This window comes from Anoplophora glabripennis, unplaced genomic scaffold, assembly GCF_000390285.2.
Source record: "Anoplophora glabripennis isolate ALB-LARVAE unplaced genomic scaffold, Agla_2.0 scaffold801, whole genome shotgun sequence".
Lineage (NCBI taxonomy): Eukaryota > Metazoa > Arthropoda > Insecta > Coleoptera > Cerambycidae > Anoplophora > Anoplophora glabripennis.
In genome coordinates this window covers 14892-35629 of record NW_019416894.1, presented here as the reverse complement: position 1 = coordinate 35629, position 20738 = coordinate 14892, and the positions used below count along the sequence as shown (strand labels likewise).

General features: G+C 33.1%; 1 protein-coding gene across 1 annotated transcript in view; it reads left to right on the top strand.

The window, feature by feature from the left end:
• Positions 1-20116, top strand: part of LOC108913495 (dual specificity protein phosphatase 23-like) — a 29862-nt gene extending 9746 nt beyond the window's left edge. The window contains exons 2-4 of the mRNA XM_018719048.1: positions 765-892; positions 7283-7443; positions 19685-20116. Coding sequence (XP_018574564.1) covers positions 765-892; positions 7283-7443; positions 19685-19984 — 589 coding nt within the window. The 3' untranslated portion in view covers positions 19985-20116. The remainder of the gene's footprint in view (positions 1-764; positions 893-7282; positions 7444-19684) is intronic.
• The last annotated feature ends 622 nt before the right edge of the window (positions 20117-20738 follow it).

The window sequence follows — 20738 nt, the reverse complement described above, 5'->3', positions numbered from 1 at the left end:
ATACATTTTTAGGCGTTATAAAATATTTAGAAAATCAGAAATTGTATACTACATATTTATTAAATAAAGTTCGGTTAAAAATAGTGTCGTTCTTTTAATTGGAAATTAGGAGTCAATGTAACGAATATCCTCAGGCGACGCACATGATAGAATAGTCCAACTCACGCTCCATTCATAACAGGGCTGCAGTTTGAATTCTGACCAATAGGAATTCGATAAACGCAACCGATGTCGACGGATGGACTAGAGATGGGCGCGAGTGTCATTTCATTTCTTTAGAACTAAATTAACTTAATTATTTTCTCGTTATTTAACCTGTTCACATGATTTATGGATTTTAAATAAAGGGTACAAATCTTCGCGAGGATAATACGATATATTTGCTATACATAATAATTATATTTTGCATAGTTTATACACAATACATTTTTGAACGCGTACACATCTCTACCAAAATTTGACCTATTCTTCGGGTTAAAGTCACACATTGTCCGCTCTCTACTTATGAAAGTCTTATTTATTTTATATTTACATCAATTTGAGTCAAATTCTTCATCATCGTCGTAACAATGTAAGCAATGTCTACAAAAATAAAGTTAACTTAAGAAGATGACGAAGTATTACAAGAAAATAAGATGGACGAAAACAAAAACAAACATCCCCCAATATACTTCTTTTGTTACTCGCAAGTCACCCAGGAAAATTGCATTATTTATCTAAAAGGAGTGGTATTTGTATTCTTTCCTATATTTATACATTTACAGGTTGATGCTGGAAGGGGACGAGGACGCCCTCTATCCTCCCTGGTTCTTCACGTGGGTGGAGGAGAACAAACTGGCGGCGTTCGCGTGGCCGCAAACAAGAGGCAATTTGGAATTTCTTTGGGAAGGAGGTACTAAAGAATATATATTACAAATAATTCCGGACGGCTTAGGTACACTTACAAGTATTTACATTTGAAAAGTTGTGCCAAAAATATATATTTATGTTTAAGTATTTATGTCTTTGCGATTGTCTACCAAAGGCTTTGAGCGCGGGACGAAAGACACGAGACATAAAAAACATGGAAGTGATTTGACGAAATCTTTTTATATGTCACGTTTTATTATTATATCTTATAGAATTTTACATATCTAGAATCAATATTCCCACAGTTTACGTGTAGGTTGATCACGTTTTAAAAATATTTTGAAATATACAGGGAATCCTGGAAAAGCGTACCATATCAACGTTATGTATTTGTAAATGGAACACCCTGTATTTTACTACATTTTTGAAAGCATACCTAGGACTTATTGTTTGTGAGATATTTCAATTTTAGTGCAAATGTAGGCTTAGCGTAGAAATTTAATATTATTTGCAATAAAAAAATAATTTTAAGGGAGCAGCTTTGGAGAGTGTATTTTAGGTTCTTGAAGTTATAAATTATTATATTTGTCGTCACTTAGCATTGTACAGAGTGTTCAAAAAAACTGCTGAATACTTTAAACAGCAATAACTTGGTTATTTTAAATGGGACACCCAGTATATTTTTACTTTGGATGTTAGAAAACTCTTTCAAACTGTGTACAGGTTCCCTATCCGTATCTCTAACGGTATTGGAGATATTTGTGCCGTTTCGTTTTTTATAGAATTTTTATGTAAGATGTATCACAGACAATATAGCGTATCGCTACAGACTGCTACTTAAATGCTGGAAATTGGCAACCCGAAATGGAAGCAGGGTCTCCTTAGCCGGCTTCCAGCTATAAAATTTAGCGTGGTAACTCTTCTACTTGCTAATAGGCGGCAGTTCCAGCGGTGGCTTTGTTGCCAAATAATAACTGCTAAATAAATTTAATGCTTTCAATTATGTAATTAAAGAGATATGGAACTTATCTTGTGTTTGGAAATCACATTTGCCTTAAATGTTAAATAAAATAAATCAAGTTAGAATTAAAACTATGAATTTACCTAATTAATTATTTATTTTATATCACCTTGGAATGGGAAAATTCAAAAACTCGAAATTAATGTTTTTAAATTTGTGCGTCGACTTCCAATATGGTACGATATCAAAACCTATGTTTAAAAAAAATGCATTATACAGATTGTGTATCCTTAGATGGGTACTGCCTCTTATTGTTGATTTCTTTAGATAGGTAAATAATTATTTATTGACACAATTGTTGCATATTATGGAAGTCATTGGTAGAGCCCATATTTGTTACACAAGGTGTTCAAAAAAATTAACACAATGTAAAATTGCTGGAACCTCAAGGAGTAGTTAAATACATTTATTTAAAAAAAAAATAACAAATCATCAATCAATACGGAGATAAGATAATGCGTTCGCTACTGCTGTTGCAATTTTTAACTAACTAACTTTTTTTTTTTCAACATATTGACTCCGGACCGTTTCCATTCAACGCAGAACGGATAATCACAACCAGAGTAGTGGGGAGATTTTTTCAATTATTTTTTCAATTCAACGCACCGTTTCCGAATATAAGACCTTTTTTACTGTATCACCTCACACACCTCTTCTTTCCGAAATTTATTTTCCACATACGGACTTCGGACCTTTTCCATTCAACGCAGAACTGTCATACAGAACCAGGAGTGTGGGGAGATTTTTTCAATTATTTTTTCGATTTAACGCACCGTTTCCGATTTATACGGCCTTTTTACTATAACATGACATACCTCTTGTTTTCAGAATTTATTTTCGACATACGGACTTCGGACCTTTTGCATTCAACGCAGAAGGAACATACAGAACCCGGGAGGGAGGGGTTGACATTTTTCAATTATTTTTTCGATTCAACGCACCGTTTCCGAGTTATAAACACTTTTTTATCCTATGACGTCACACACCGTTGGTCCCGTTTTTTTTTTTGACATGCGGGTTTTGACGTTTTTCACTCGTTCACCATGGGAGATTTATTTGTTCACCATGGGAGATTTTTTGATACTTAAGAGTCTAAGCAAATACTTTTTTTTTTTCTTTCATATATTGTGACACCCCGCTCTGCGTCACCCACCGAGTGCTCTACTCAGAACCAAGGGGAAATTTGTTTATATTTCCAGCCATTTCCGAGTTACGAGCAAAAACCATTTTTTTTTCTTATACTGTGTGACATCATAGATCGATAACGAAGGCTTAACAAGGCCACGCGCTCTACCCCACGTTCCCTCCCTAGGTGTCCTGAAATTGCTGGGGAGACTCCTGAAGGCAGCAGGGAGAGAGAGAGAGAGAGATAAGCTCTCTATGAGGACAGAGTCACTCTATCTCTATCGCACACTATAACTCTATCTCTCTCGCACACAATCAGACAAAAACGACAGAAACGAACCTTCTTTTAAAAATACATGGGATTTATCATTATTAGAATAACCCATTTTAATTTAAAAAATTAAAAAAATTACAATGGGTTATTCTGATGACGAAAAATAAAACATAATTAACTGTATTTTTCAAATAACAATAATGTGCAAAAGTTCTTCAGGAATATTGACAAATTTATTTTGGAGGAAGAATCCCGTCAACGAACACTACAAAATATTATTAGAAACCTTAGGTGGCCAGAAAACAGCCCCGATTTCATGTCAGTCCTTTAGACATATTTTTTTTTACCTGAAAATTTGCAAGTATTGAAAAAAAAATACAGGACGAAATGTTTGATAATTTTGAATTTGTTTTTGAAGCAATTAATAGTAAATTGAAACATATTTACAACTGTATCATCACAATCACTTGCATGTTGATTTGTAAAAATTGTAGGTATATTAATGTTATTTCATTTTTAGTTATTCTCCTTATGTTGTTGTAAAGGTTAGTTATAAAAAGCGTTGTTTGTTATTTTCATAAGGATGAATTTTAATTTTTTTTAATGATTTTTTTTATTTTAAACATATATATTTTATGCCAGTAAATTTTGATGTCAAATGAAATAAAGGAAAAGTACATTTGTATTTAAAGTTTCTTTCTATCTTTAATTATTAAACCTATAAGTGGATGACAAAATACAAAAAAAAAAACCTGTACCTACATTCCGCGACGTACTAATAACCCACCTTGTATATTAAATAAATATATGGTCATCATCAAATATTAAAAATATTATATTATAAGCTGTTTAAAATAGTATTACGAATTTTGTTTATTTGGAAATTATGATTAAAGAACTTAATTGTAACACCACTGCAGAATATCATATGATACATACATAGATATTCGTTGATTCTTTAAAAACATTTTTATCAATACCTACATCATACATTGAAGTAAATACAGTAACGCAAAAAACAGATATTGATAAAAAAGTGTACAAAAGAAATCCGTAAGTACGCCTGGCAACATTACCAAAGTCTTGTTTATATGTTGCTAGGATACGCTTAGGTATACGGGCCGCTGTAGTTGATTCTTCCTAAAATTCTGCTGGTGGTGTACTCTACCGGCAATTCGGAAATTTAAAACTGCTGGCCTATTCCAGGAGCGGTCTGTGGCGATAGCTATTTTGTCTGTGGATGTATCCACGTGTCTTTATCGAGGTTTTTATTGAATTGATAAAACGTCAATTATGATTGTTTATAAATCAACAAATCATTATTTTTAAGAGTCAGTTTTGAAAATATCTACAATTTTAATTAAAAACATAATCAGTTGTTTTCTTAAAGGAATATTTACAATTTTAGTTCTACATTTTTTCCCCTTGAAATTAAATTTATTCAGACACTATGCAACCTACTGACATAACACAAAGGTACACTTTCATTGAAAAACTGTCCAAAAGCTCTAATTTTTTATATGAAACAAAAGAGTCTCCGTTCAAAAAAAGTTAGGGTATATGTTAGTTAATTAAAAAATAATTTAGGTAACTAAATATTGTAATAATTAATGTCTAGTTTTTTAACAGCATTGAAAACCATATTTTCCACTAAAAAGATTTTATTTGTAGACAAATACTGATAGTGCGAAAAATTATACAAAATGATTAAAAAAATCTTGTTTTATATTTCTTTATTTATAAAAATAGCCCCACTTCTACGTCAGTGATTATGAAATTACAATTTTATTTTAGAGAAAGTAGTTCCTTCGTAAATAAGCCTAGCTAACTAAAAGTTTATTAAGAAAATTTTCATAATCCGTAGATCAGAGACAAACTCATTAGACAAGGCGAAAATCTCGCATTCGTGGGATAAATTTTCCGACTCGATTTTTTTGCATATTCAGATTCGTGAAATGTTCCTTAACATGAATCAAGATGATGCCGGCCGGAAATCTGGTGCCCATTTGTTTAAACAAACTTTTCTAAACAAATTGTAAAAATTGGTTTTTTTCACTCATTTTTTTAGGTTTTTTGTTACATTGTAAACAAAAATGTTCCTATGCACTATGCCTCTAAAATTGATAGTTTTAAAATTATAAACAATTTAAGTTGCTAAAAATGCGAAAGTGACGATTTGCAACGGCCGATTTCCGGGTAAAAATTGTTATTTTTGATGTTGCCAGGTATCTAAATTAAAGTTTAAACATCACCCTACAAGTTGCTGAAGAGTTTTTTGGACTCGCATTGTTTTAAAACATTGTTTTTTAATTGTTAATCAAGCGTAATGGATCTTTGGTAATAAATTTAAGTAATAATTCACCTGTTTCATTTTGATAACCAAAAGCTGTGAAATCCAAATATTGATATTGAGGAAAAATGAAACTTTTTCATATGTACCTACGTTTGTAAAGCTCATAGCGCATTATTCACAAATAAAAAACAAGGCATTAAAATAATGAGAGTCCCAAAAACTCTTCAGCATCTTGTAGGGGGATATTTAAACTTTAATTTAGGTACCTGGCAAAAGTTTGTTTAAACAAATGACCACCAGGTTTCCGGCTGGCATCACCTTGATTCATGTTAAGGAACATCTCACAAATCTGAATATGCAAAAAAAATCGAGTCGGAAAATTTCTCCCACGAATGCGAGGTTTTCGCCTTGTCTACATGGTTCTTGCACGATAACAATGCGCCCGCACATTCAGCATTGTCAGTTCGTCAGTTTTGTGCCAAAAATCAGATTACTTCCTCCCTCACCCTCTGTACTCTCCAGACCTGGTTCTTTGCGACTTTTTCTTATTTCCAAAATTAAAATCTGTGGTGAGGGGACGCCGTTTTCAAAATATTGATGACATCAAAGCAAATTGTGTGAATATGAGAGGGCAGTACATTGATTGAAACAAGGACCAATACTAATAGTATAAAATTAATTATAAAGTTAAAAAAAATAAAGTTTGGTTATTGGGTTCCACTTGCCGTTTTACATTTTACGCGACTATTTATTCACTGATGAAAAAAAAATGTTATGTCTTTCAATCCCACAACTGTCATTACTACATCATCTTTATCCAATCTGATTTTCAAATCACAAAGCCATCAGAGCACATGTGTTATTTTCCGTACTTAAACTGCGGTACTGAATTATTGCATAGAGACAACTAATTTTGTTTAATCCTCAAATCTATCGTTTACGTCTAACTACTTCGAGACACTATTGATAACAGTTTTACTTCTCACATACTTCGTGCAAAAGTCTGAGCGTTTACCAAATCATTAATCATAATAATCTACAGAATATTTTGATGTAATACTCCCAAATTTTGGGAACTAAGTAGACATATAAATAACTAACTAGTCTTCGATATAAAGATATTCACTGGTAAATAATAATATGGCAATAATAAACGATATAATTTGAAAATATATTGTTTTTTGCTTCGCGCTTCTCAAACATTGTTACCATTAATACCATTTCTTTTAGTTTCATTTTGGTTTAAAGCAGATATATTGTTATACGTTGCGGTGTGCGCTATATAAGGCATAGAAAACTATACTTTCACATCATTTTAGCTCTACATGAAGCCTGCTATAATCACTATCGACACTATTCTATCACTATTTTAAAACTCGTCAAAAAGTGTATAAAACTGAAATTGAATGTAATAATAAAACAAATTCGAAACCTTTATTACAAAAAACACTTTTGACATATGCAGAAAGAACACGGAGTGTTTTTAAACAATATATAATTGTTTATTTAATTCTGGAAATACTCTATAGGAAGTTTTGAACTGAAAAATTGCAGATCAATAATAAGCGTCGCTATGTTCTTTTTAGTCCACATCTTCTATAAAATATAAGTGATATTATTATATTTTATAATATGTAGGTACTTATAACGTTTCTTTCAGAATTGCTTATGTTTCTAAAAAATGTTACAATTTAAGTTAAAGTTGTTTTCCTTATTACAGGCATAAGGCACATAGTAACACTTTGCCCAGAGAAGGTACCGCCACTGGCAAATTCAAAATTTGAATGGACTTTCATTCCCGTCACGGAATGTCAAGCGCCTTCGATAGAAGATATTTTCAAGTTCATCAGAGTGGTGCAATGGTGTCGTAAAAATAACAAGGTAATGAGTTAAAAACTTCATTTTTTTCTTATTTGTTAAAAGGTTTATTACGAGAAAACAAAATAATATTTAAAAATTATAATTTGTGCTTGTGGGTAAGATATAACCTACAAAGTATGTCATATCTTAAATGCCATTGCTACTCAGTGCCGACTTCTAGAAACTTTTGCTTTGATCTACTGGCAAAGAGTGACCTACTAATCTGTAGGTACTATTTAAGCATGTGTGGCACTAGGCGAAGTAAACTTTTTAACTGGTGATATTGTGCAAAACAATAATTTCTCTGCGAGCTACGTGCTTCGTGCAGCATTTAATTACGTCCCCAATAGATATTGGGGTAAACAACCAAGATTATTCGTCAGCAGAATCACAAGTCGTAGACCCGTTTCAAACTTATTAGTTCATTACTATGCCATAGGCTAATATAACCTATAAAGTGTATGTCATATATTAAAATTTATCGCTACCCAATGCCTACAGGAAGAAAGCATTGCTTTGTGCCTTTATGCAATTCAATGTTGGGAAGGATCAGTAGTCCGCAGAGTAGTTCGTATTAACGACATTTTATTTAAAAGTGCTCTAATATTAGGTTTTTAGAGAATTTATACAATCGATATTATATTTCGCTGAAATTAATCAGTTTTAAAAAATTATAAGAATGTTCAATAGTAAGTGAAAATGTATGCAATAATTACATAATTACGCATTTTAACTGAGTCATTTAACTTGTTACCTCTAACACAAATTATTTATAGAATATGGCGTATCATATCGCGATCCCCACCCTGTATACCTTCCCTTGAAAGCAATAATCTGCACCATATTGTAGAAATTTTCCGGATAAAAAGACCGTTTCCGTTTCTATTGCACTGCAAATATCAGTCCGTATTTTTTTAAAAGGAAAAATGTGTCGATTTTTCACCAGACGGATCATCCAAAGGGGATGGATTAAATTGGCCCATGTTTACTTTTCCATCACACGGAAAGCTTTTATGTGACCCTATCGCGTCATTTTAGATACTCATTTGACGCAGGATGAAGGTGTCACTCCTTCGCGTAAAATTTCTGGTTAGTTAAAAGTTCAAGTATTTGAGAAGTTGCCGAGGGCTTAGAGGGCTTATGCAGTTACTATAGTAAGTTTTAAAATACTGAATTAAATCGGTAATGACGGTGAAACGCAATATTTACAATGTCTTATATTTCCGATATTCGTCCCTTTTTATACCTGCGATATATAGGGCGTTCCTGAATAACGTACCATGGGCAATGCAATAAAAAAAATTATTTAAGTGCATTTTCTCCTATGAGCAATGGGTCTATAATATAGACCAAGAAAATTAAATTTTTACTCGAAAAAAGTCCTGTCCGCGAGATTATTGTAAAATTGTCTAAAGGAACATAATACAAGACATCTCTCGTCTCGTGAGTCAAAAACTTTTATTAGCTAACTTTTCTATTTAAACAAATAAGTGAGGAAAACAGTTTTTTCACTTTGCAGGGAAAACCATCAATTTTAGCGAAAAGTGACTCTGAGACAGCTTATAGGGAGTAAAATCTATTATCTACAAAATGAGACTAGTTAAATTAAAATCGGTTAATAAACAAAAAAGTTATTGCAAAAAAACAAGAAAAGTGCCCATTATTTAATTTGTTTATAACTATCGCATTTATTGTTAAAATTTTATAAAACCGATGACAAGTTGAGGGTTTTGTCATACTTCAAAAGTGTGCCAAAAGTGGGCGCTGTAGGTGCAATAGTTTTCGCACAATTCTATTTGTTTATAGCGGAGGCTCCAAAAGTTATGAACTTTAAGCCTCTGTACAGGCGTTAATTTTCAACCAAACATAATTCTGAAAGCGTCATTGTAATCTTAAAGACGCAATTAAGGGACATATTAAAAATATCACCGTTTTCTTGACATTAACATTCTCAAATTGTGCATTAAAAAACCGTGCGTTTTTCGCTTATAAACAATTTGAATAACATTGTTGCTATTTATGCTATCTCACCGAAAATAGGTGTAATGGATAGCTGGCAAAAAATACAATTTTAAAATAAAAAAGTACCCTCTATGACCAACAGTAGCCAAGATAAGATTTTTTTTTAAATCGTAGCGCAATTGTTTATAAATATTAAGACTTGAATTTTTCGCAAAATAAAGTTTAGGACGTAAACTACGATTTCCCGTGAATTGCATTGAAAAATGTGGAAAATTAACGACTCACGAGCCCTTTAAAGAGAAGGTACTCGCTAAATCCAAAGTTCAAATAGGTGCGCGCTGTAAATTTTGCAATATCTCGGCTTCTATTCAACGTAGAAACTTATTTTTTTTTAAAACTGGGGTAGTTCGACGAAAAAATAACAATGGGCATATTTACGAATTCATAGAATAGCTCTGAACGCCAGAAAAAATGCATCTTTTATAATAATTTTTTTTTAATTTACAAAAATGTCACAAAGACTATTGTTAAACGAAATATTAATTAAAATTTCAATTTCGGAATTATTTCACTATTATAAAATAAATAAATGAAGCTATCATTCGTTTAAAAAGTTATTTTTTTTTAAATATTAAGGCAAAGTAAATATGTTTTTCCAATATTTTATTAGCTATTTAATTACGATTTAAATGTAAAAATTATTTTCAAATTATTATTTATTGTTAAAAGATTTAAAAAAGAATAAAAAGCATTTGAATTTATTCCAAAATTCTCAAAACTAAAAAATACTAATAAAAATAATGCGGTCGATAAAATTACAATTTTAACTTCTTGAAATTTTAATATATAGTTGTTTTATTATATTTATTACTAATTTTATACAAACAAATTTTTGCAACAATTTAAAATTAATTAAAATTTTTTATATTTTTATGAGAAATAATAATTTGATATAGCTAACAAAATATTGGAAACACATATTTACTTTGCCTTAATATGTAAAAAAACGCCTGGAATCGCTCGGCCACCGATTGATCGATGAAAAAAATTAGCAAATTAAAAGAAAAAATAATTATTTTAAAGGAGATTTTTACATATTTTTACATACTAAAAACAGTGCAACGGATGTGCGAGAGAAGATTGTGAAAATTAATTACAAGTAGGGAGAGTATGTAGTTGAGACTGTGCGCAAATTACGTGGAATTTTCGGTAGAAGGAACGCTCAGAATGAACCAAATTTGAAAAGATTAATTTCCACGTTTGAACAAAACAGGATCGGTTGAAGACAATCAACGAAATTCAGCCGCAGGTATGCTAAAGCATGATACTATGCCAAATGAGTCATGGAGAACATCTGTCCCATATCCTCTTTCATATTTAATGTCTACCCTTTTAAAACTCGTAAAAACTTTTTAATTAATTAAATCTTTTTTCCCCATGTGAAATCCTGCATTTCTTTTGGGACATCTATTACTGTAATCAATATATACAGCTTCTGTATTTAACATTTCCATTTTAAACCCTTTGATCTCTAATTTGAAAACATCCATCTTATTAGATAGCCTTGTACATTTTTTTATTTTGTTATTCAACTAGATTAATCTGTACATATTATAAGCTTTGCAGGAGGACAACGTAATCAAGTGCACCGCAGTCATCTTGCCTTGCCAGACATTACTTATTAATCTGTCATCCTACGGTTACGGTACATAATTGATGATGTTTACCCTATTGTGCCCCTAGAGAATACAGTCAAACCGCCGTTTATCTCTCCACAGTGCTAGTTACCCAGTGTTTGTCCTTTTGTGTGCCCCACATTCTCCAAGAAGCCCTATTTATATGCAGCAGGTGCTATATGTCTCTGTTAAACATTAGGAGGCACGGGTTCTTTTGACTCTACCAACAAGCGTAATGAAATATGTTCACTCAGAACTTCTTTAAATTATTGCCGGTAGATATAGACGTTTCAAAAAATAACGATTTTGGATTAAAATACCACTATTTACTGCTGGATTCAATGCAACGAGTTGCAACACAATTGTCTGTAATTATTACTTTGTTATATTTTTATTGTTTTTTCTATTTAATTGAGTATCTAGTCGAGGAAATAAAGCACTAAAAACGGCCTTACCTCCGAAATCTGTGCAGTAAGATGGATCGTGATGCAGTTTTTTGCATTCGATTCGTTAGAGCGTCGAGAAAGTTTGTGACCCTATGTGATCAATGAGAAATGAAAATTGCATCGGTGCATAAGAAAAATGCATTTTTAAAATTGCATCTCGAAGATTTAAAAAATGAAAAATTTATAACTTGGAAAATATTGATGGAAATTAGTTCAATTTTGTTACTCGGGGGTTTTTGGTGTCGCTGAACACGAATATCATGACGGCAACGGTCTCCGAGCAGGGATGGGCGTTTACGCGTCAACTTTAATTGTCGACGTCTACGTGTAGACTTCGCGTAGACTATGTAAACAACGTAGACTATGTAGACAATGTATACAAAGCGGAGTTTGCGCTCTAATTTCAGTTTAATCTAACCTATATTATATTTGCGTTACATTTACGTATGATCTATTTTGTGCTGTACTCAATTCATCACTCAACTTTTTCTGTTTGGCTGTTTTTACATAAACATAAAATGAGTGGACGTAAAGCAAATTTAACAGAAATGTTAAATTTTTGTGAAACACTGCCGATTATTTTAAATGGAACAACAGTATATTATGCAAAATGTAAAAGGCACTTTTCGGATTTAAAAAAATACACACTTTGTATATAGTTACTTTCAACATTTCACGATTTAATACAATAGGTATGTTTAGGTAATTCTAAGTAATTGTCGATCAATACAACATTGGCCTAATTGTATTTTACGTTTCAAATAGTGAAATTTTTGTTAAAACAGTTATCAACAATATTATGCTTTATATCTTGCTTTAGTACTTGATCCAGCGTTATTATTAATATAATATTCCTAACCTAATACAGTTGCAGTATTTCACATTTATTTTCAGTGCGTGTACCCCATGTACTTACTACAAGTGTACCCTCATTTTTACCAATAATTAAAACAATTTAAATATCGTCAGCAACTGTCTTTAATACTAGATGTCATTAGTGTCTAAAATTTCAAATAACTTAGACAAATATTACATTCATTTGACAGCTGCCTACTTAGAATTGTTTAAATGAGAAAAGGGTTCTCTTTTCAAAATTTGAATAATATACAGGGTGTTTAAAATAGTCGACATCACATATCTAAGAATATTACATTTCCATTCATTTATTTTTTCTGACAGCAGATTATTTTTCAAAATTTAAATAATATACAAGGTATTTCGTTTAAAATAAAAACACACCTTTTTCTAGTTTTGAGAGTTTCTTAATTGTTGACATTGTCGACTCTTCCAAATTAAGTCTTCATCTAGATCATTGTCTACGCGTAGACAATTGCATTGTCTACGTCGTCCATGTCGTCTCCGAGTTTTGTGGAAATTCGTTATAAACTTAGCCGAAACTCGTTACCTCGGGCTTTTTGAGGTCGCTGAACACGAATATCACGACGGCAACGGTCTCCGAGGTACCTAGTGCTCAGGGTGGCCGGTTTCCACATCGTCTTCTGGAGTTTTGTGGAAATTCGTTATAAACTTAGCCGAAACTCGTGACCTCGGGGTTTTTGAGATCGCTGAACACGAATATCACGACGGCAACGCTCTCCGAGGTACCTAGTTCCAGGATGGCCGGTTTCCACGTTGTCTCCTGGAGTTTTGTGGAATTTCGTTATAAACTTAACCGAAACTCGTTACCTCGGCGTTTTTGAGGTAGCTCAACCCGAATATCATCAATGGTCCCTACTGTATTAAAAGTGCCAAATTAAAAAAAAAATTTCGGATAGTTTATTTAGATATTCGATAAAGCTTATGAAGATGACATCGGTACCTCGGAGACCATCACCGTTGTGATATTCATATTGAGCGGTCCTAAAAACCCCGAGGTAACGAGTTTCGGATAAGTTTATAAAGAATTTCCACAAAACTCCAGGAGATGACGTGGACCGGCCACGCTGGGCACTAGGTACCTCGGAGATCGTTGCCGTCGTGATATTCGTGTTCAGTGACCTCAAAAACCCCGAGGTAACGAGTTTCGGCTAAATTTATAACGAATTTCCAAAAAACTCCAGGAGATGACGTGGAAACCGGCCACCCTGGGCACTAGGTATCTCGGAGACCGTTGCCATCGTGACCCCAAAAACCCCCGAGGAGCAAAACTGAACAAGTGTCCCACTTCTGGGGTAATCCTTACGATTAGAGTGAGAGAGAAGGCTTTCTTGTTTACAAATGCGGTCTATTGATGCTATTGCTCAATGTACGATTTTAACTACAGAAATATTACATTCATCACCTGCTGATAGATTGCAACTCGATATTGGAATAAGTGGCATTTTATGCATCGTCATTTGTGATTGTGTTCTCCTTTGGATGCTTTTTATAGTCATTTGTGGCTATGATCTGATCTTGAATTGCAAGAATAAAGCTCTCAGCGTCAGTGTATAATTGACCTTTCCATAGGAATTTGTATGTTTGTTTCATATATATCTGTTCCTCACTGACATTGTTATAGTGCATATAGCATATAGAAGACCAATTTATTTTCTTTTATTTTTGAGTTGGGGACGAATGAGTATTGTTGTGACGATAGGATCAGCAGTGTATCATTTTTATCTATTTGTACCCTATGCAATGGGTGTTATTCACTATGGAAATAGGATCTTACATTTTTTTTTGTTTGGTGCACAATTGAGTGAAGATTTTGTTGTGGCATAATACAATTTGTTGTTTTAATGAATTCCTAGATTTATATAATGTATGGTTTTCCATTTGTTAACTCGGTTGGCTTATGTTCCCATTTTACATTAGTGTTTTTTATATGCAAAGTTTTACATTTACGTATTTCGAACTCTTTACGTACCTACACTTTTCGATATTATTTCTGTAGATTTTACGAACCCCTGTACCTGTCGTGTAAATACCATATACAGGGTGTCCCTGAAAAGGTTGGACAATGCTTGGCCACAGGTTCCTTGGATTAAAATAAGACTATTTAGCCTTACTCACCTATATACAGAAGTGCTCGCCTACTGAGATATAGCCTTCTAAATATAGATCAGATAACCTAGTTTTTTTTTTTTAAACAATTTGAAAACTATTTTTCTTAGAAAGTTCAAATTTGGTACACATGTTTTTTTATATAAGTACAATGTAAATATGGAATTTGGTGAGAATACATATACAGGATGTTCTCTTTCTAATACCTGTGCGCCACTGGCTATCCCGTAACTTTTTTGAGTGTACGCCAGTGATGACAGAATTTATATTTTTAAAAATAAGCAGTAATTTAGAAGATTTTTTGCCTTTTACAAAATTTTGATATCGTTTATGGATTTCGAGTAAAATTGGCATTTTTTACACATACACATTACACAATATAAAATCAGTTTAATTAGATCAGTCTAGTACGAGGTTCCACATAACAAAGAAACAAATTCATAACAATAATTAAAAGGTTCAGCGTCAAGCTTGGTGTCATTTAATTTTAGCCTACCTTGTTTTTTAATATCTTCCTACACAATGGTTACAATTTATACTTTTGTTGAACAAACTGATATGTTACTAGTTTTGGGTTATTGTGAAGAAAATTGTTCTGCTAGTGTTTGAACATATGCTAAAAGAATTTCTAATCGAAGAATTCTAATTCACAAGACATTTGCTAATGCGGAGAGACGCCACTGGGAAACAGGACGGCTAGAACTATTCAGCTGGAGGAACAAATTTTAGAAAGAGTCGAAGAAACTCTGCAAGTAGGTACGAGGCGTTTAGCGGCAGTGGTTGGCTTTCAAAAAGTTCCGTTAATAGAGTATTAAAAGACCAGTTATTACATCAATTCCACTTTCAATCAGTTCAAGAACTTTTTCCTACCAATAGATCCTCCATCCCGTCTTGTTTTCAGTCAAAGTATTCAGAAACTCAGAAATAGAGACAATAATATCCACAAGAAAATTCACATAATAAACATGTTTATTGTGATGAAAATCCACATGGAATCAGTAAAAGACGGTTCCAACATGAATTTAAGATTAATGTTAGGGCTGCTACATTGAACGCAGAAAATTATTTAGAATTTCTCCAAACGAGAACCCTATCTGCCTGAAGAATTACCGATAACACTACGAATGAATATGATTTTCATGCATGATGGGGCTCTCCAAACTTTGTCATACTTACATTAGATGAGCACTATCCTAACAGGTGGATAGGTAGAGGAAATAATGTCCCTTTAAAATGGCCACCTCGATGCCCGGACCTAAACCCATTTAATTATTTCCTTTGGGGAACGTTGAGGACCATAGTTTATAGCTTTTCAGTAAATACAGAAAACGAATTATGGGAATAATACAAAACGAAATTAATATTATGAGGGGTAGGTAATGGATAAAAATCATTTTAATTTCCTAAGAAGAAAGTCACTTTGAGCATTTACTATACTTTTAATGTGATTACAAATATCAATTTAAGTTTATTTAAAATGTTGATGTTGACTTTCTTATATTATTAGTTGACTAAAAATGTGTAGTTAATTTTGTTTTTTTTAAGGCACTAGAAAGAGAACATCCTGCATATGTATTCTCACCAAATTCTTTATTTATATTGCCCTTATATAACAAAATATGTGTACTAAATTTGAAGTTTCTAAGAAAAATACTTTTCAAATTATTTGAAGAAAACTAGGTTATTTATTCTATATTTAGAAGGCTATATCTTAGTAGGCGTGCAGTTTTGTATATAGGTAAATTAGGCTAAATAGTCTTATTTTCATCAAGCGTTGTCCATCCTTTTCAGGGACACCCTGTATCAGCTTCTATTGTGTGGTTTATTTTAAATAATGTTACTTCCTGTTATTTAATTCATATCTATGTGTAATGGGTGTATTTGATTAAGACATATACAGAACCAAATAGCGCATAAGGTGCTCCTCCTTACTCTCATTGCAGTGGATAGAATAGCAGGATGTATATTGTTAAAATATGTCTTAATTATCCAGTGGTGGAGGTTCATCGAAGGCTTTTTTTGTAATCAGTGTAGGTAGGCATATTACTTGTACATTTTGTTGGCAAATGTTTCTATACAGGGTGTTTCTAAAATAGGGTTCCAAACTTCTGCTGCGTTTATAACTCATTAAAATAAGCCAAAAAGTTCCTTTTAACATGTGCCCTAAAACGCACCCTTAGGAAGTTATATGACTGTTTTTTTCTGTTATTGACAAAACGGTCGCAAATAAATAGAAAAAAAATTATGGGTCTTACATAACTTTTTACGTTAAATAACATGGGCTGTTCCGTTTTTCGACATGCAAACCATATGCGTCCCATTTAGGTTGGTGAAGGGAGTTTTCGGCCCGTAATTTTTTTTATATCAATTTTTTTATAATTTTCTTTACATATTTATAAAATCTTAACAATTTTACGTAAAAAATATTATCTTTGTCCAAATCAATATTTCCAATGGTTTTCGAGTAAATTGAGTTTGAAAATTACTCTGCTCTTTAAGTTATTAGGTCAAAAATTACAAAAATCTGTTTACCATGGCAAATAAAAGACTGACGTTGCCAGAACGCTTAACAATTTAAGTTATTGATAAACTGTCAATTGAGCTTTGCAGTGTTTAATTAGTAAAAGTGGCGAGTGGAAAATTTAAGTATACAACATTATTGCAACTCATAAAATGGAGTCATATTCAAACACGGAAATGGCATATATCCACTTTATGTACGGCCGTGCGGCTGGAAATGCATCAGAAGCGAGGCGTCTGTATGCAGCAGTACACCCGAATAGAAGACTTCATTCTCGACAGATATTTCAGAGAATCCATCAACGTTTAAGAGAAAATGGTTCGTTCCAACCNTTGAATTTCGTTCTTAAGTTAGAAAATCCATAGAACATCACATGAAAGTTGTAATAGCAACGTTGCTAAATGTGGTGCTCGAATTGAAACGAAACTCGATTCGAAGGGTTGTCAATAATAGCATTTACAATAGTCATTCGTATTTTAATACATCGTTTCGGTTCGAATACGAAACAATTCGAGTGAAGTCAAGAATAGCGCCCCTGGTCATTTTCTAATTGGCGCTCCACTTACATCAGTACCTGAAGTACCTGTTTAAGATGTTCGGAGCACGCACGTCAACCGATACAAACATATGAGATTTTACGTTCAACAGTTTTGGACTCGATAGTCTAAAGACTATCTTGACCATCTCCGACAACGGAATAAATGGACCATCGAAGAAAGACGTCCCATCACCGAAGGAGTTCTATGCATCATAAGAGAACCGAACGCGCCACCTCATCGTTGGAAGCTTGGCCGCATTATCCAGACACACCCAGGTCAAGACGGTTTAGTGCGTGTAGTGACTTTAAAAACACGCAGTGGTGAGGTGAAGCGTAGTGTGAGTGAATTGGCGATTTTACCTATAGAAAAGGACGGTTGATCCGCTTTAGATAAATACAACTTTATTATTGTATATGTGCATTTATATGCATTTGTATTATGTTTATGTTGTTTACATTGTTGTGCAAAATATGTTATACTATCATTTTTGCAGTCCACTATATACTATGTACTATGTATAATACCAATAATGTAGCATTTTCATTGTGAAAGGTACGACCTATCAAGGGGGGCAGTTATGTTACGCCTCTGTGTTCGTAAGCAGATGTCGCGCGCAGCCTGCACAGCGCTGGCTCTCTGTATATTCGTTCTCGCTGTGTATGTTCAAGTCAGTCGCTCTTCATCCTTCGGTGCGAGAGCATGCTCAATAAAATGCAAACATGCTACCTTGTTGTAATTATTTACCATACCAACATTACCAGCAAACACAGTTAGGAGTGGTCAGCCAGTGGACCATCACGTCAATGCCCCGCGACTAACAGAGACCATTCGGCAACTACGGGAGGAAATTGAAACCAAACACCTAGGCAAACACCTAGAATTTTCCAAAGCGTTCGCAAATCATTGAAGCGTCGAGCTAGATTATGCATCGAAATGCAAGGTGGTCACTTCGAGCAGTTCTTGTAATTTAACTTATTATTATTAATTTTTATCCCATTATTTTCTATTTCACATTTAGCTATTGTCTGCAGTAGTAATTAGTTCTTTAATTAGTAAGTGTAACTCTAAATTTAAATAGTCTTAGTTTATGTCCTAAATTATTTATTAAATGGTTGGATCCTTCATAACTGCAATTTATTTGAAAAAAAAACACGTTTTGTTTGAGCCCTTTTATGGGCATATAACTTCCTAAGGGTGCGTTTTAGGGCACATGTTAATAGGAACTTTTGACTTATTTTAATGATTTATAAACGCAGCAGAAGTTTGGAACCCTATTTTAGAAACATCCTGTATTGTATTATCTATCCTCTTTTAGATCCTATTTTCCTTTGGTCAATATGTTATTGTTAGTTAGAGATGTTGATCAATTTTATTTGTTATTGCCGTTCTGATGATCTTGTATAAAGCAGGCAATGTGATCGGTCTATAATTGGCGGTATTTTGTGTTTCCTCCTTTATAGGTTTTGAGTGTTCTGGGTACCTATTATCAAAAATTGTAGCGTGAGCTTTAATTTCTGAATTATTCCATTTATTAACACTTGGTTTTTTGATCCGACATGCTGATTGTTGTTACCGTTCTCTGATATGAGAAACTCAAAATACTCCCTTTCTGTATTACCTACTAGTAGTATCTAATTTCATCACGGCTTATTTTGCTTATTATCTTTGTAATTTATTGGTCTTTTATTATTATTCATTTTCCTCTTGTTCTTCCTCGTCTGCTATAAATTTATGTTGCGAGTCTCATATGGAAAAAATATTCGAAGGCCAGTTCTCTATGTAAATAGAGATAAATGTCTTTTTCTTAAATCTTGTTAAATACACCCCTGCATATTAAAAATACTTGAGGGAAAATGCATATCAAATATAGTTTTTGATGTAACGTCTAAAAAGTTGCTTATTTATTTAATATTTCTCCTCCCATTTCACATAAAAAGTTTAGTAGTAGTTTAGTAATAGGTCCGTGTAACATATACAACTTTGCGTAGTTCAATTCCATCAACTTCGTGGTTTAATACAGTGAAATTAGCACATCTCAGCAAGTTTTCTATTAAATAATTATGCGTATTTAGTTTAAATTTGACTCTTTTATTTATATTTTTATAAAGCTATTAATTTTGTATATACTTTTAGCCACTAGGAGTTCATTGCCGAATGGGACTGGGTAGGACCGGTGTCATGGTGGCCGTCTACCTCATGTATTTTCACGGTCTGGAGGCCGATCAGGCCTTAAAAAATTTACGTTACCTTCGACCGGGTTCTGTGGATTCACCGGAGCAGGAGGATTGCGTACTCAACTACAGAGTTACAGCCAAGATCGCGAACGCCGCCAGGATTAAGAGGATAACGAAAAGGCCGGACCATTTTCTCGACATTCTGAAAGGATCGACACGAGACGGGGTTTGGGGATTGCCCCGCAAATGGCTCAAGTAGATTTTTTGTTGATATCGTAAATATAAGTGTTTAGATGATAGTATATCGACGTTTAAGCTGCTTAGTTTCCAAGGGTGTTGAATTTTCTCCAAGTACATAATGTAATTTTAAATGTAGATATTTTTTTTCAATATTAATAGAGATATATTTTTATATCTATCTTGTTCTGTTTGTTTCTTATCCGTTCAGAATTACCTTAAAATGCTTAAAAAAAGTTAATTGGTTTTAGAACCAACTAAAGGGAATCAATTACAACTCTCTGCGATATTGTGTCAGTTATTTGCATTACACAGGGTGATATAGAAAGTCGCGCAATTTTGTTGTACCCACTTTTCGTCAAGAGATTTTCATCCCCCTGATCACCCTATATATTTGAATTTTTGCGAATTTAATAGCTTCTAGTATATACAACTTTTTGGTAATTCAGGCATGAAAGTGACATAATTTTTTGTTTACGACTCCATTTTTAGCTGAATTAAAACATAATGAATTGAACAAACACAACGATTTATTGTTGTAATTGTAATAGGTGTCTTTGAAAACAAAAAATTTATACATCAGTTCATTTGAAATTCTGAACAGGATGCTATGATAGAGAGCAGGGTTTGGTAGCACTCAGTTAGTTAATGCATCAAGCAGTCAATAACGCATGGTTAAGGTATGAAACAACTAATTCTTGTGATTATGGCCATGATGGCGGAAGGAGGAGACTGTAGCAAGAGATTCGGTTTGTTCATTGATGAATCAAGCTCTT